The 14,729-nt window shown below is 36.7% G+C and overlaps 2 protein-coding genes across 2 annotated transcripts; both read right to left on the bottom strand.

Annotated features, from left to right (window-relative positions):
- Positions 1-1,711: 1,711 nt before the first annotated feature.
- On the bottom strand, positions 1,712-7,459 carry LOC311590884 (vomeronasal type-2 receptor 116-like; the record flags this gene model as incomplete). Its single annotated transcript, XM_084770184.1, has 3 exons — positions 1,712-2,616; positions 5,112-5,235; positions 7,304-7,459. The coding sequence occupies 3 exons, from the start codon at positions 7,457-7,459 to the stop codon at positions 1,712-1,714; spliced, it is 1,185 nt and encodes a 394-aa protein (XP_084626310.1).
- A 1,386-nt stretch (positions 7,460-8,845) lies between these two features.
- Positions 8,846-10,974, bottom strand: LOC311590883 (vomeronasal type-2 receptor 116-like; the record flags this gene model as incomplete). Its single annotated transcript, XM_084770183.1, has 2 exons — positions 8,846-9,679; positions 10,936-10,974. 2 exons carry the CDS (start codon positions 10,972-10,974, stop codon positions 8,846-8,848), a joined length of 873 nt encoding a protein of 290 aa, XP_084626309.1.
- Positions 10,975-14,729: the final 3,755 nt, after the last annotated feature.

Genomic DNA, 14,729 nt, shown 5'->3' with positions numbered 1-14,729 from the left:
GACTCTAGGGACTGTCTCCTTGCCCTCCGGGGGCCAGTTGGAAGACCAGAGGCCAGACCCACCTGTGCTCCGCACTTTGTGGACCCATTTCACCGAAGACTCTTCAGCACTTATGGGTCTGTGGGCTCCATCTTGCAGTGCTTGGGATCACCATCTTGGATCTTCCTGAAAAGCAGCTTGCTTTCGCAGACTTTTTAAAATATTATCCTACAATGTTTTTAAGACTACATGTTTTCAGTTATATATGTCAATTTGTGTATACATGTTTGTTTGTTTTTGTTTGTGTGTGTTTTCTTTTTTTGTTTTATTTTGGTTTGGTTTCTGAGACAATTTTTCTCTGTGTAGTCTTGGATGTCGTGGACTCACTTTGTAGACCAGGATAGCCTCAACCTCTCAGAGATCCACCTGCCTTTGCCTCCCAACTACTGGGATAAAGGTGTGTGCCACCATTCCTGGCTGTGTGTGAATTTTCATATCTTGTTTTGTACACAGGTGAGCTCATGTAACCATATAAGCCAGAAGAGGACATCTTATTCTTTGGAGCTATTGTAACATAGTGTTGATAACATAATTTTTTCAAGGCTGAGCAATGAATCAGGCCATATTACAGAGCTAGGTATGTTATTAACTGCGAAGGCTAAGACACAAAGCCATCTTCTTTCGTATTCTTTATGTTTGTAAAACCATCACTCTTCTAAGTTTAAATCTTTGACTTCCTTGGATAACATCAATATTCCCTTACCTTCCCCTTATAAGGAATATAATTGGTTTACCTTCATGTGCAAACATGAGTTCACACTCCCACAAACTTCCTCAAATTTTTAATCACCATTCCACTGGCATCAAGGTCATTCACCCAAAGACTATAAAGTTTGATTTGAGTTTGAATGTTTTTACTCTAAAGAAGAAAAGAACATTTGCACTCAGCACTATGCCCCAAGAGTTATAAATTGTGAAATAAGTATCAGGGCAAGATAATATGGAAAATATAACTCTAGTAGCCATCATACTGCTATGCAACATCATTACAGGAAACAGTGAGCATCATAGTAAGTAGAGACAGATCATGTTCTACAGCCCAATATTTAGTGGTTATATACCAAATTTATATTTCTCAGTTAGATTTCATTTACCAGTCAGACTACGCACAGACCAAGAATCAGTCCCTGGACAGATCCAACCCCTGACATTATTAATGATACTCTGCTGTGCTTGTAGACAGAAGCCTAACTGTGTTGTCCTCTGAGAGGCTCTGCTAAACACAGGTTGAAAACAAATGCTGAGACTCACAGCCAAACATTCGGTGATAATGGGGAGTCTTGTGGAACAGTGGTAGGAAGGAGAAATGGACTTGAAGTGACAGGAGCTCCGCAAAAAGACCAAAAGTACCAGCCATCCAGGGCACAGAGAGGCTTGCTGAGACTGAGGAAACAACCAAGGACAATGAATGAACTGGACATGTGCCAACTACATATATGTAGATGATGGACAGATCAGGCTTCATGTGGCTCCTCTAGGAAGAAGTACAGGGACTGTTACTGATATGGATTGTGATGCCAGAGTTTTGATCACTAATCTGAGGCATAACAGAGAGGGGATGGAGAAAGGGAGAAAGGGTAGGACTGGAAGGAGAGTAAGGATAGAATCGATAATCACGATAAAAGTTGGATAAATAAATTAATTTAACACAAAATATTCATGATATACCAACTTATGAATATGATTTCTCCCTGATCTTTTGAAGAGAATTTTTGTCTGGCCTTAATAATATTATGTAGCACTTGGGAAGAAAGATGCATCCCAGCATGCCTGCACTGGAAGACAAGATGGAAAAAATCTCCACAGCCACCATGACCTTGCCCTTGGTGCTGTGGTAGACAGGGAGGAAAGTAATCCAAACAGTGCAAAACACCAGCATGCTGAATGTCAGGAACTTGGCTTCATTGAATGTGTCAGGCAGGTTCCTGGCCAAGAAAGCTACAGTGAAGCTTCCCAGGGCCAAGAAGCCTAAGTATCCTAGGACACAGTAAAATGCTATAACAGAACCCTTGTGACAGACAATAATAATGTGGCCATGCTCAGAGTGTGCATCAGTATTAACAGAGGGAGGAGAAGCTCCTAGCCAGATTGAACAGAGAATAATTTGGATGAGTGTACAGAGAGGAATGATGTAGTTAAGTGTTCCTGAAACCAGAATGAACCTTATCCTTCTTCCACGAGCTGTGACTTTGAAGGCCAGAACCACGGTGACTGTTTTGGCCAACACACTGGAAATAGCCACAGTGAATACAATTCCAAATGTTATTTGCTGCAGGATGCAGGAGACTGAGTTTGGAAGGCCAATGAAGAGCAAGGAACAGAGGAAACAGAACATGAGTGACACGAGTAAGATGTAGCTGAGAGCACGGTTATTGGCCTTCACAATGGCTGTGTCATTGTGCTTCAAAAATACCCCAAGAACCAGAGCTGTGAAGGCAGAGAAGCACAAGGCCATTAAGGCCAGAGCCATCCCCAAGGGGTCTTCATAGCTTAGAAAGATCACAGCTTTGTGGATGCAGTGATTCTGCTCTGTGTTGGCATACTGGTCCTCTGGACACTTCACACACTGATCCATGTCTGAATGAGAAAGGACAGATTCGTTAGTGCAGCTTCAGCAGTTTATGGACAAGACGTTTCAGTAAGTCTCTTGAAGATGATTTGCAATACCTCCATTTTATTGCTGATAATATAATTGAAGGACATTGCTGTATAGCAAAGCTTATATTTATTAATTCTTTTCTTCTCTGACAACAAAACCAAACCGTCATTTGTCTATTTAACTCTGTTGATGAGAACATTTACCATATTTTCATAAAGCATAGATTTCTTACATTATTTGGAATGCTGTCATGAGATGACTTATCTGATAAATTCATAAAATCAAAAATTAACCACAGAATGGTTGAGTGTGTTTTAAAATCACCAACCCCATACATTCATTACCTCATAAGTTCTTTTACTGTTTAATTAATGCTATTTTTAAGGGAGATAGAGACTGGCTTCTACTTGGGCAAGACCTCTCATAGTTTTTCTTGTTCCAAGTTACCAACCTGAAGTTATTGATATAAAAGAAGTAGTAAAAGAAATTATCAGGGTTATGGGTGTGTGTGTGTATATGTGTGTGTTTCCATATGAAAGAAACAGGTGAGCTCATAAATTTGAAAATAATTTGATTTATATGGAAGAAGTAGGAATGTGAGTGTGAAAAGTAAAATTTATATAAATGTAGTATTAGTGATTGAAAAATGTACAAAGTAATTAATATATCCTTATATATGTTGTCATCGACTGTGTAAAGAATTCTTCACTCTAGTTTATGAAAAGCACTAGGTGTCTACTGAAGATCGATACCTCTACAAACTGAGCACTACAAAGCCCTTCATCTTGATCCCATCTTTGTGGGAAATATCCTGCACATTCCTACTTCCCTAATTCCAATCTGTATGACACACTGACTCTGAATATATGCTAGGATAAAATATATATTGATAAACATCATGACCAAAATGAAGTAAGTTCCATTAAGCAAGAGTTGTGGCCCAGATTTTATTTATGTGTAGAACAAAATACCGCATTCACAATATGATTTTCCAAAATGGCATCCTCAGGAAACTTGATAGCAATTGTGTTGATTCAATTGATAATTCAGAGACTTATTGTGTGCTTCCAGATTTAAAAATCTTTTTATGTAAAACAATTGATTTCTGGACAACTATAATTTGTTAATTTGCCCTGAGTTGGCTTAACAATGAAGAGAAAGTTCTGCTCCTTCATTAAACCTGTGTTCACTTCCAGAACCCATTTGAGGTGTTTAACAAATGCTTGAAAGTATAAGTATACCTTTCTTAGTTTCCTCTCATCTGCATCTGCTGTTGAGAACATATACCCTCCCAACTCACACATAACATTAATAAAGAAATAATAAAATTTTGTAGTTATTGATGTAACTACCCCTAATTATTGTTATTTTTATATTTAAGACAATTTTATTACAGTCTGTTTCATACTTTTGCAGTATATTGGAATGCATAAATGTCAGAAGCCATTTTCTAGGAGTCTTTTGACTCATTTTGCTATAAGAGGAGTCCTGGGGATGAAGTACAGTCATCATTCTTAGTGGCAAAAGATTTAAACGTTGAGCCATCTCACTGTCCAGAAGTATGTTTTTAAAACTTACATTTCATTACAGAGTATGAAGGCATAGGGTAAGAGAAACTATTCATTGGCCATTTGCATTTAGCCAAGCATAAATATATAATCATTTGATTAAAGGGGCTCTGTAGGTAGCAATAAAACTTTAATATTTGTGACTAATTGTTTTCAATACAAAACCACTCTACTTTATTCTTTCATGAAATCAATTGGGTGCTGTATATAAAATATTTTTATAAGACCTTTTATATTTTGTAGCTTATGTGTGAACACTTACCCCTACTTTACTAGAAACAAATGACCTCAGACACTTGAAAATGGGCTTCTAGATATTATATGAATTCTCTCTATTACGTATCAGTTTCTGATAATTTTATAGCTACTTTTTTTTTTACCTCTATGTTAATTTTCCTAAGGATACAGATATGGTTTCCCCTCCCCAATACCCAGTCCAGGCAATCTTTTGCCCTATCTGTTCTGCATGGTGCTATGAACATACATGGTGTGCATAGATATATATAGGGAGACATACAGATGTTCAAAAAGAATATGTGCATATTTGAAAGATTAATGACTGGAATGTTTCCTACATGTAGTTTAAGAGATTAATCACTAGGAAAGATCTTGTGTAGAATTGCTCACACTGCAGTTTGATTATGAAAATTGTTTCTTTGAGAAAATGTCATATGACATAAATTTTCAATGGATCAAAACGTAGGTGTAAGCATAAGGTGTTGTTAATCTTTCTACTCCTATAAAGACTAATGGAGGAAATTGTATATTTTATTTTTGCAGTTGCTTTTTAGACTCCCTCAGCATTGTGTGTGTGTGTGTGTGTGTGTGTGTGTGTGTGTGTGTGTGTGTGTGTGTGTGTAGAGGATTACCATTGCGAAGGCTTTACCACAGCAGCACACACTCACTTGTTCCATTAGAAATTTCATTTTCTGGGCAGTGGATACAATTAAAGCAGCAGGCTGACATTCCCTCCTGCCTGAATTGTCTGAATCCAGGACCACAATCAGCACTGCACACAGAGGGTAGCATCTGAGAAAGTAATATACATGCTAATATCAGGAGTTTTTATCTACTTCTGCCATAACTATATTGTATTAGCATGTGAATATATCAATAAGATTATTTTATACACAGAAACTGAGGGACCACATTTCACTTAGCACTTTGTATAATGCCAAACATATGAATCTATTTAAGCAAATGGATGAAAAGTTGAGATTATTACCAAATCTTAGCAATCCAAGAAAAGAGAACTTTTAGTTTACTTTGTGCAAACAGGACAGAAATTGTAACCTGGTTTTCTAGTTAATTTTCATTGAGTTGAAACAAAGAACAGTAAAATGACAGGATTAGGGGAATCTTAATTGAGGAAGGCTCTCTAAAAGACTAGCCTCTTTTCATATTTGTGAGGCATTTTATTAATTGGTATGCATTGGAGGAATGCCTAGTTTACTATTGAAAATACTGTCCCTAGGCAAGTATGCATGAGAAATCAAATAGAGCAAGCCAGTAAGCAATACTCCTTCAGGGTCTATGCTCTAGTTTCAGTCTTCAAATTCCTTCCTTATCTTCCCTTGACTGTAATCAATGAGCCAAATCAATCATTTTTCCTCATTTTGACATGGTTAATGCTTAATCACAGCAATGGTTTAACAAGTTATGAGTAAAGCAAATCTGAAACGGGTGAACTATCTACTCAAATCTCAGACAACAAACATATCCTCCAATAAATTAAGACTGCAAATATGACAAACTGAGTGTAAAGATAGTGAGAATGTGTGAAAATACAGACCCTGATGTATTGCTAGTGACAAAGTGCTGAGTTGATGTGTAGGAAGCTAGAATTTGGATTGTCTCCTGAAATGATAAGAGTTTACAAAGCCTGTGGGTACTGGGAGAACCTGAGTACAACTTAGTTTGTGTAAAGTTAGTGAATGATTTCTTAAGTTAAAAGAAAAACGTATTTGCATTAGACTGAACCTGATGATGGGACTGTATATGCTGCATCAGAAATTTGCAGATTCTTACAGGCTCACTTTGAATCCTTAATTCAGTATTAAGGTCTATGTGAAAACCACACTGTCGCTCATGGACAGTCTAATCTCATTTTCTCCCCAGACACAGTTAACTAAAGCTCTTCCTTTGGAAGAGAAAAGGGTCTTGCTATGTATCACTGGGATACCTCAACTCTCTATGTAGAACAGGGAACATTTCCTTCTCTCTTTTTGCATATATTTTTGTGAGGACCACAATTGAGCCATGCTAAATTCAGCCATGTTAGAAATTCTGTTCTTAGGCTGCAGTCTATGACTTTTGAGTTGTTGACCCTTGCTCAAGGAGGTCTTGTGTTCTAGGCTATCTTTGGATTATCTACCTTTGCAAGAAAGAAGGAAGTCCTTACAGGGAACTACCCAGAGGATTAAGCAAGTTCTTACAGGGAGCTATTCAGGAGATTGTGTTCTTGCCTGGGGGCTAGGGAAAGTGGGATCCTATTGACCTTGCTATATAAAGTCTTACTCCTCAGCATTAAAGAGGGTCTTGATCAGAAATTTCCAGATTTGTCTCAATTTTCTTGCATCTCTCTTCCCATTTTCAATCCCCACTCCCTCTTTCAGGTGAACCCTGGTTCGATTCATTCCATGGGCCAGGACATAGTTTCACATTTATTTTGGTACTTGGTAAGATTCTAATGACAATTTTGAAGAAGAGTGGAGACAGTGCATATTGCTCTTCAAATTCTGTTCAATTTGTTAAGGCTCTTCAATATCTTTTTCAAAGGTTCTCCATAAGTGACAAAATCACTATAAAGTAATAAGAATGGTACCTCAAGATTATTGCTTATTTTATAGAGATAATATTTATGAATCTTCAAACATCATTTTATGTTCATATTAAAAACAAAACAGGTTCTAAAAAATGAAAAACTGTATTCATTGCATGATTAAATTCATTAAGGAATTAATAATAATGTCACATCAAAATAGCAAAAAAAATAATATGGGAGGCTAGAAATAGGTTCCTTATGTCACAGTTTATTTCATATCACTAAGTTACAAGAAGGCATAAATGCAAATTAGTACAGTTATGTCAAACTTACCTGTCTACTTCCTGAGGCCCACTCTAGCATGTCTTCAGAAAAATGGAGCTGTTGTCCATGTGGAAAATAGAGGCTAAACTTTCCTATCTTCACCTTAAGTCCAACACCATTGGGGGAATTCCTAATGTGATAGATGTCACACTCTTTCTGGTTCATATTCAGTTTGTCACCAACAGGATTAGTGAAGTGGCTCTTTCTCAGCAAGGAGTGTATCTGAAAGACAGGAAGAATTCTACACTCAATAAACCCTTCCTTGATGAGAGAAAACATTCTGATTTCATCTGAAAGACAATTTGTTAAAGGTGTCTGGATGGAAATCTTAATGAGAGTGAAATGATATATTAACTTATCATAACATTTGCTGAATTTAATTATCTTAAAGGAACTTAAAAAACAAAAGCTTAGACATACATGTATTCATCAAAGATGTACAACACACAAATACATGCATACAAAGACCTACATCCATACATAGATGCACACTTAATATATCAACACACATTTACTTAGACACACATCAACATAATGACCAAACAGAGATGAACATATGGACACAAACACACACACATACAGAAATGCACAGAACACATACAAAGGCACACACATATATGCACAGACATATAAACACAAAAAGACACGATGGAATACAAACACCTACACAGATATATTGACTCATACACAGATTCATCCTCACAACATTCAAAGACAGACAGACAGACAGACAGACAGACACACACACAGCAACACAGATATACATATGTGCAATCGAGTACACAGAAACATGCAAAACATAGAGTGAGGAACATGCAGACACATGCACTGACATATACCCTCAAAAAATACACAAAGACTAAAATAAACAGGCACTAACATAAAGTCCAATTTATGTTCACTTTTACAGACAATCACAAAGAGCCAGTTGGCCAGAAACACAGACATGCATGCACATACACACACATATATATGTGGGTATATATCTCTGTGTGTGTATACATATATACATATATATACACATATATATGTGTGTATGTATGTTTCTGTATACCAATGTACAGTGACAAACATACATTCAAGCCCAGGAACATACATGTATGTACTGAACTGATTCACAGCAGTATTTTCTGTATAATTACACTCAGTCTGTGAGGAAGGTCCTCAGAGACTAAAGTTTAGACAGAATCAATTTTTAAAACTTGAAAAATGCATCCTAGTACTTATTACCACAAATTTTACAGTTAATGAAAGAAACACTCATCATCTCATCATTTATCACATAAATGAGGAAGTTCGAATTATGTCTACAGCATTAGAAAAGGTTTGATTATATGGATTATTTGTATATCTATTAAAAATGCACTGATTTTCATTAATAGTGTCTCCCACTTCACTGCCTTTATATTGGAGATATATACAAAACTCTAGACTTACTTTGTCAGGATCAAACAGTTTAGAATCATAGTTTTGGGGGGAATATTTCCTAGTCCATTTCCACTCAATTGGGAGTTCTGAGTGATTCCTAAAACTGTATTATTTACACAATAATCATCCAAGAAGAAACACTACCTTCAAGCACTGATAATCTGGTTCTTTCCGCTTGTCAAATAGATGATTGTTTACCAGGTGAGGAAACATATCAGGAATGACATGGGCCACAAAATACACAGCATTGTATATTTCATAATTGCTATCACTAAAGGCCATGTCAAAAGTCTGTGCCATTAGCCATTCCGATGAGGCATTGGATGAGCAGTTCTTCATTGTCTTACAGTTAGTTGCTGAGGCTTCGCAGTGAAAATCCATCCACTCCTGGCTTGCCAGATATTTATCTGAGTATTTGAGAGGGTTCACTGTCTGCACAAAATTTTTAAAACCAGAAATCTTACCATGATAATGTGCAAAAGCAAGAATCCCATGGAAGAAGTCAAGTGTGGAGTCTCCCTTTCCTGTAGTAACGTCCCACTGAGATGTGGTGATCCATATTTTCTGTATCCCTTCAGATTCCCAACTTCTAAAACTCAAAGCTAGAGTACTGTCTGAGTTGCCATAAATGATAACAACATTTGTGGACGATGTCACGATTTGGTTGTAATACACTTCAGCTCTTGACATGTATAACTGCATATTGACAGGGATTACACTCATGAAGGCAAAGCAGATTGTATTTTTTTCCATCTCTCTTCTCAAATATGAGAGAAATTGGATGCCCTGATCATTGTCTGAGATGGCTAGACCGACCCAGTTCCAGCTGTAGTAAAGTAAGAAGGAGACCATGGCCAAGGCAAGTGATGTATCCTCATGGGCCATCTGATGCAGGCAGGGGAATTGTACATGGTCATTCAGGAGAGGATGAAAAGTGCCATAAGTAAGGTAAAGTACCTAGGCCACAGGGAGGAGCATGAGGTAGGATGCCTTCCTAAGAACTTGTAAACATGTTCCTATCTGTAATAGTTCTATAAATCCCCCTTATCTGTTACTTCTCCTCTCATATCTATTTCATACAAATAAATATAGGATCCCCATCAAGTCTCTGAATAAATCCATTTAACTGCATACATTGAAAAAAGGCCAGTAAGACCAGTCTCCTACTTGCACCCTTCTTAACACCTTGTTAATGCGACCACAGAGACATAATTTCATTAATTTTCACCACACAGACATCTCACCTTATCATATTTGAAGCTGGAATAAAACGTGTGAAATATCATAGATGTTTCCCAGTTTGGTCCTGTAAGCACTATTGTAGCTTTTACCTCATGGCCACAGTCATAATTAGGAAAACTGTTATGACTTTCTTGAAAAAACTGAAGGATATTATATAGTTCTGATCTGGTTAGACATTGTAGAGAATTAAATATTAAAGACGTATTTGGTAGAAGACCAGGGTTTCTGTTGACTTCATCCATTGAGAAAGCCAAGGCCAGAGCAAACTTTTGGTTTTCATCTTCTGTTCTATAAAAGGATAAAATATTTATTATAGATAAAGGTCTACACAGGATCATTTGAAATCAATACAATGGCTATGCAGTGCTTGATTAAGTTGTCCCCCACCTCTAAAGTTTGAAGCAGACATTCATTGTAATGAGGATGGGATGACATAAGATGCTGGATTGTTGGAAAAATCTATATATTTTTATGTGAGTTCATTTCACCAAAATAAGCATTTTCCAAAGAAGGCATTATGCACCTGTGGTTGTTGAGTGCTTGTGCAGAAGGTAAAAATAAGGCAACACTTTGTTCAAACTTCAAATCTGATCATGTATTCATTTTTTAATTATTCAGAAATGTCAAAAATACACATGATGTGTGACTCCCTGAGTTTCTCATATTTCCTTATGAAATTAACTGAATTGGCTGGGGTAGTGGATGAATGACTGATGAATGAATGGACAGAGTGTTTCTCCAGCCACATTTGGCTCCTGTACTAAAAATTCATTATAATTAGTGGCCATACGTTAAACATATTTCCACACATCCATCTTCATATTTTTCTTAACACTGTAGATTACTTTTAAAGGCAGAATATTTTTTAATAATTTCACACATCACAAATGCATTTTTAAAAAGATGTATGTTTGACTTTTGAAATCAATCAATCCCCTTCTCAGAAAATTCAACATCCAACAGTAAAATACCTGGGGATAACCCATGGACACTTGCTCAACTATGGTCATATCAGCTTTATTCATAACAGCCAGAATCCAACATATATATATATATATATATATATATATATATATATATATATATATCTCAAACAAAGAATGGATAATAAAACTGTGCTTCATTCACAAAATGATATACTACTTAGATACTAAAACCAAGAAATTCACAAAATTTACAGTTTAGTAGTTGTAACTAGAAAAGATCATCCTGAGTGGTAATCCGACCATGAAAGACATACATGGTATGTACTAATTTAGCCATATAGTACAGGATAAACTTATTAGAGTTCACAGACTCAAAGAAAATAAGTAAGAAGGAGGAGCCAAGAGAGAACGATTAATTCTTAATCAGAAGCAGAAATGGAATAGATAGCCAAAAAAGTTGAAGATAGGGTTCAAGGTAGGAGAGGGAGCATAGAGAGAAATGAAGGTGGATGTCAGACTTGGGGCTGCTGTTGCAGGAGGACAGAGGGCCTCATGGGAAGAAAGAAACTGGATGTAGACATCTGTCTGTCAAGATGGAGAACTAAGACAAGGTAGGTTCTGGGATAACATGGAGGGTGACTCCAGCTGAGATTCCTAGTAGAGGGTCATGGGACTTATTGGACATCCTCTAACTAGATAGAACTCTGAGTTGAGGGAGGAGGACAGCAATCTACACACAATAACTTTGATGCAAATTTTCCCCCCTACAAGACATGCAGTGATAAATATGAAGCAGAGAATGAGGGAATGTCCATCCAATGCCGAGTTAAAACTGAGACACAGCCATCAGTGAATCAAAACTGATGCTGATAATCACAGCTAAATGTTGGCCAAAGTGTTGGGAGTATTGTGGAAAAGCAAGGGAGAGGAAGGATATAAGGACCAAGGAGTGACATGTGCTCCACAAGAAAAATAAGAGTGTCAACTCATGAAAGAAACAAAATGTCTTGTGGAGACTGACTCACCAACCAAGCGCCATGCATAGACTGGACCTAAGACCCATAAACAGATGTAGCAAATGAGCATCTCAGGCTTCATGTACCTCCCCTAGTATGGGTACTCTGGGCTGCATCTAACCTGAACTCTGTTGCCTGTTTTCTAGCTCTTTCCCCTGGTGGAGCTTCGTTGTCCGGCCACAGGGGAAGAGGACACATTCAGTCCTGATGTGATTGATTAGTTGGGATAGGTTGGTAGTGCAGCTCCCCTCTCTGAAGAATAGAAATAGATATAAAGTGCAGGGAGGGAGAATGGTAGCAAGCGTGGAGGAGGTAGGAGGCTATGATTGGAGGTAAAATAAATGAATAGATATATTAATTAAAAGATGTATGTGTGTATGAATCCCTGAGAATTAACATTAGTAATGCTCATTTATGCCATAGTAATGTAACTGATCCCACAATTTTGAATGAGGTTTTGCTCTAGCCTACATCTTCAGTTCCACAGGAATAAACCTTCTCCAGACATGCATGCACAGATTAAGTGTAGACACATATATCCCAGGATCATTCACTTACTTTATTTCTAAAATAAGCATATGTGATTCACATTTGAAAAATAGTGCCTTTTCTCTTATCATAAACATATTTTGACCATACTTCCAGTTACACTATCAGAACACTAGCAACCAACTGAGAATTAGATACATCTGAAAATTACAGAAATATTTCTTTGTGCCAACATTATATGTTTTTAAAATAAAATTTAAAGAGTAAAGAATATGATGAATCTTTCTGCTATCCTTTTAATAAAGTTGGGCAAAAATTAATTTTGAATATAAGATCCTTTTTGTTTCTCTTTATGGGAAGAATAATTTCTCCTGACTTTTCCTAGTAATTTTATATCATCTGAAGAACAAACATCAGACACAACCCCTCATTCTTAATGATTCATTCAGATTTAAATATAATTAGTTTTCCATTATGAAATTGTTCCTTTGTGGTATCATTGTCTACAAAGTAGCCCATTCTAGAATAACCTTTATTACCACACAGAAAATTGATATTGAAATTTTCAATGGCACACAATAAGATTTTGAGACTAGAATTTGTGTGACTCAAATACTAGCTCATGCATGTTAAACATAAGAAACACCAGTTACTGAAGCTGTCAGAGTAGACTAGTAGTATAAAGTTCTGTGCTTGAAAAGAACTGACAGAAACTCATAAATCCACAATGTGTACAGTAACCACATGGCAAAATATGCAACTGTACTTAGTAAACTAATGAAAGAGAAACATAAGTGGCAAGTGTGATAAAACTGTCAGAAAATAAGCAAGTTAGACATGAAAAGAAGACATATAATTTTTAAATAAATAAGAGATGAACTGCTGGGAAACTCCTCTAATCTAATTTTCAGCCACTGTCAACTGGACATGCTACAAATGCAATTCAGTCTAGTGACAAGGAATGTAAATTGTCACAACTAGTAGTGATAGCCTCACTTTTCAAGCATAAAATATACAGGCTAAACATTCCTTCTTAATGTTAAAGAGAGAGTAAAGAACTGGGATTTATAATACATAAAAGTCAGTGGTTCCATATGTATACAAGTTATGATGGTAATATAAGGGCTAGTTTAAGTTCACATTAGACAGAAATGCTAGTTACACTCTTGATGCAGGTTCAGAAGTCATAGTGTTACCACATCCAGAGAATTTCAGAGAGGAACTGAACATCTGTGTGAAAGCTCTCTGTACCTAGGGGGAGTCTAAACATTAGAGGCCCCAGCACATGTACTGGTAGCTATAAACTGACAGAAAAGTTATCTGTACCTTCTCAGAGTGAAATTTATGTAAATAGTATGGGATAATTTTTATAATAAAGCACTGAATATTGTGCTTTGGAAACTGTTAACAGGGGAGTTAATCCTGGAGATCACGGTAAAGATTCCTGTGCTCACTAAGTGTCTAGCCTTGAAATCAGGAAGCTAACTGGAAGAAACATAAAATACTCTATTTACTAATTTAAAGTCATAAAATAGCATCTAGTTTATAACAGATTTCAGAGTTGTTTAATGGTGAACACATTGGAAGAACAAGACAGAGCATTCAAAGCATTGTTCGTGTCTCATCTTTACACCCCCCTGAAATATGTGAGAGGAAATCTACATAAAAAAATACAACAACACTTACAGCATATTCAGAATTTTGCTAAAATAGTCTTCTTTCACAGGCCCTTGCATTGCGTGAAGAGCGATGACACAAGCTGTCATAAAGTTTCCATCCTCTTTTACATTCTGCCTCATTCTCCAAAAGCACCTGGAAGGAATGGAACTGGCCATGAGAACAACAATGTTCAGAAGCAAGGATAACAAAGACAAAGTGAACATCTTTGTCCTACTGTAAACCTGTGTATTATGGATTGTGAAGTGTCATGCATATCAGCCTATCACATGGACACCCATGTGTACCTACCCTCTTTTATATTTCTGGACAGTGGAAAGTCTACTTGCACATTCATGATTCCTTTTCTCCCCAAGGCCCTTTCTTGTTCTGGGAGGAATCTTCCCTGCGGCTTGTCATCTGAGGTCCACAGTCCATGTGATAAACATGAGTTGATAAATACATATCACAATAGTTCTGTCTCTGGTTCCATGACATCATTCATGTTTGCAGCAGTAAGATCCCTAGGCAGAGGCCCTTTTATTAAAATTTGGTATCAGACCTATATTAAAAATATGTTTGTTCTTTCAGTATCTTCAAAATATTTAGTAGGTATTCTGATAGGGATTGCATTGAATCTGTAAATTGCTCTTGGTAAGATGGCCATTTTTACTATGT

Source organism: Acomys minous (assembly GCF_964271855.1).
Source record: "Acomys minous genome assembly, chromosome: 20".
In the NCBI taxonomy this organism is placed as follows: Eukaryota; Metazoa; Chordata; class Mammalia; order Rodentia; family Muridae; genus Acomys; species Acomys minous.
The sequence above is the reverse complement of the archived record's forward strand: the minus strand, read 5'-3'. Positions and strand labels throughout refer to the sequence as shown.